The following is a 759-nucleotide window of genomic DNA, read 5'->3' as shown; positions in this document are numbered from 1 at the left end:
CCCACCCCCTCTCCTTCTGTCTATTCACCTCCCCACCCTCCACCCCCCAAATTCTTCCAGTTCCTATTGAGCATGTAGGACAGGAGCTGAGGTAAGACAACACATTCATTCATCTTTCATAAAGTTGTTTTATGTGCAGAGCAAAGCACCCTGGGCGCTCATAGACATTAATAGTGCTTGTTTATGTAAGTCAAGCTCCATATTAGTACAGTATTATTTTTTTGAGTTATTGCCTCTTCTTAGCTTGCGCTCAGTGCCTCAAACTGGCGATTGATTTTCCTCTGCATTTTATTTTTCCTACTATGAACACATATTAGACCTGATCCAATCAGACGGGGGGGGGTGGATTCATGATCTCTGCAAAAAAGGATGGAGGATGCAGGAGGAGGAGCGAGGACACTCCTCTTCTCATTGTATGCAGGTCATGGCTTTAGGGGCTCACCAGTCATACAGCTCCATGTCCTTTCGCCTCATCCTTCGCTCGAAATGATTTCCACGTCTCCATATTTTCTTAGTCTTCACCCCAAGCATTGCTCTGTGCTCAAAACACCAAAAATAAATAAGCACTGCGGTCAAATGCAAATACTGTTTTGTTTTTAACATAAAGTTGACAATAAGGATAACTGGAGTAATAAAGGGCAATAGGTGGGATACGTTAATGAGAATTGAAATGAGCCATCCTGAGGGGTCATAGCAACCTGAATCAGAGCGAACGAGCGGGTGTGGGGGGGGTTGGTTAGAGGTATGAGGGCTGAGGGT

At 44.8% G+C, this 759-nt stretch overlaps 1 protein-coding gene across 1 annotated transcript in view; it reads left to right on the top strand.

The window, feature by feature from the left end:
- Window positions 1–759, top strand: part of LOC109528587 (myelin transcription factor 1-like) — a 36,456-nt gene that overhangs the window by 12,746 nt on the left and 22,951 nt on the right. The window contains exon 4 of the mRNA XM_019891389.1: window positions 61–91. Coding sequence (XP_019746948.1) covers window positions 61–91 — 31 coding nt within the window. The remainder of the gene's footprint in view (window positions 1–60; window positions 92–759) is intronic.

The sequence above is a fragment of the Hippocampus comes genome, unplaced genomic scaffold (assembly GCF_001891065.2).
Source record: "Hippocampus comes isolate QL1 unplaced genomic scaffold, H_comes_QL1_v1.1 scaffold174, whole genome shotgun sequence".
In the NCBI taxonomy this organism is placed as follows: Eukaryota; Metazoa; Chordata; class Actinopteri; order Syngnathiformes; family Syngnathidae; genus Hippocampus; species Hippocampus comes.
Note: the sequence above shows the minus strand (reverse complement) of the source record. Positions and strands in the feature narration are given on the sequence as shown.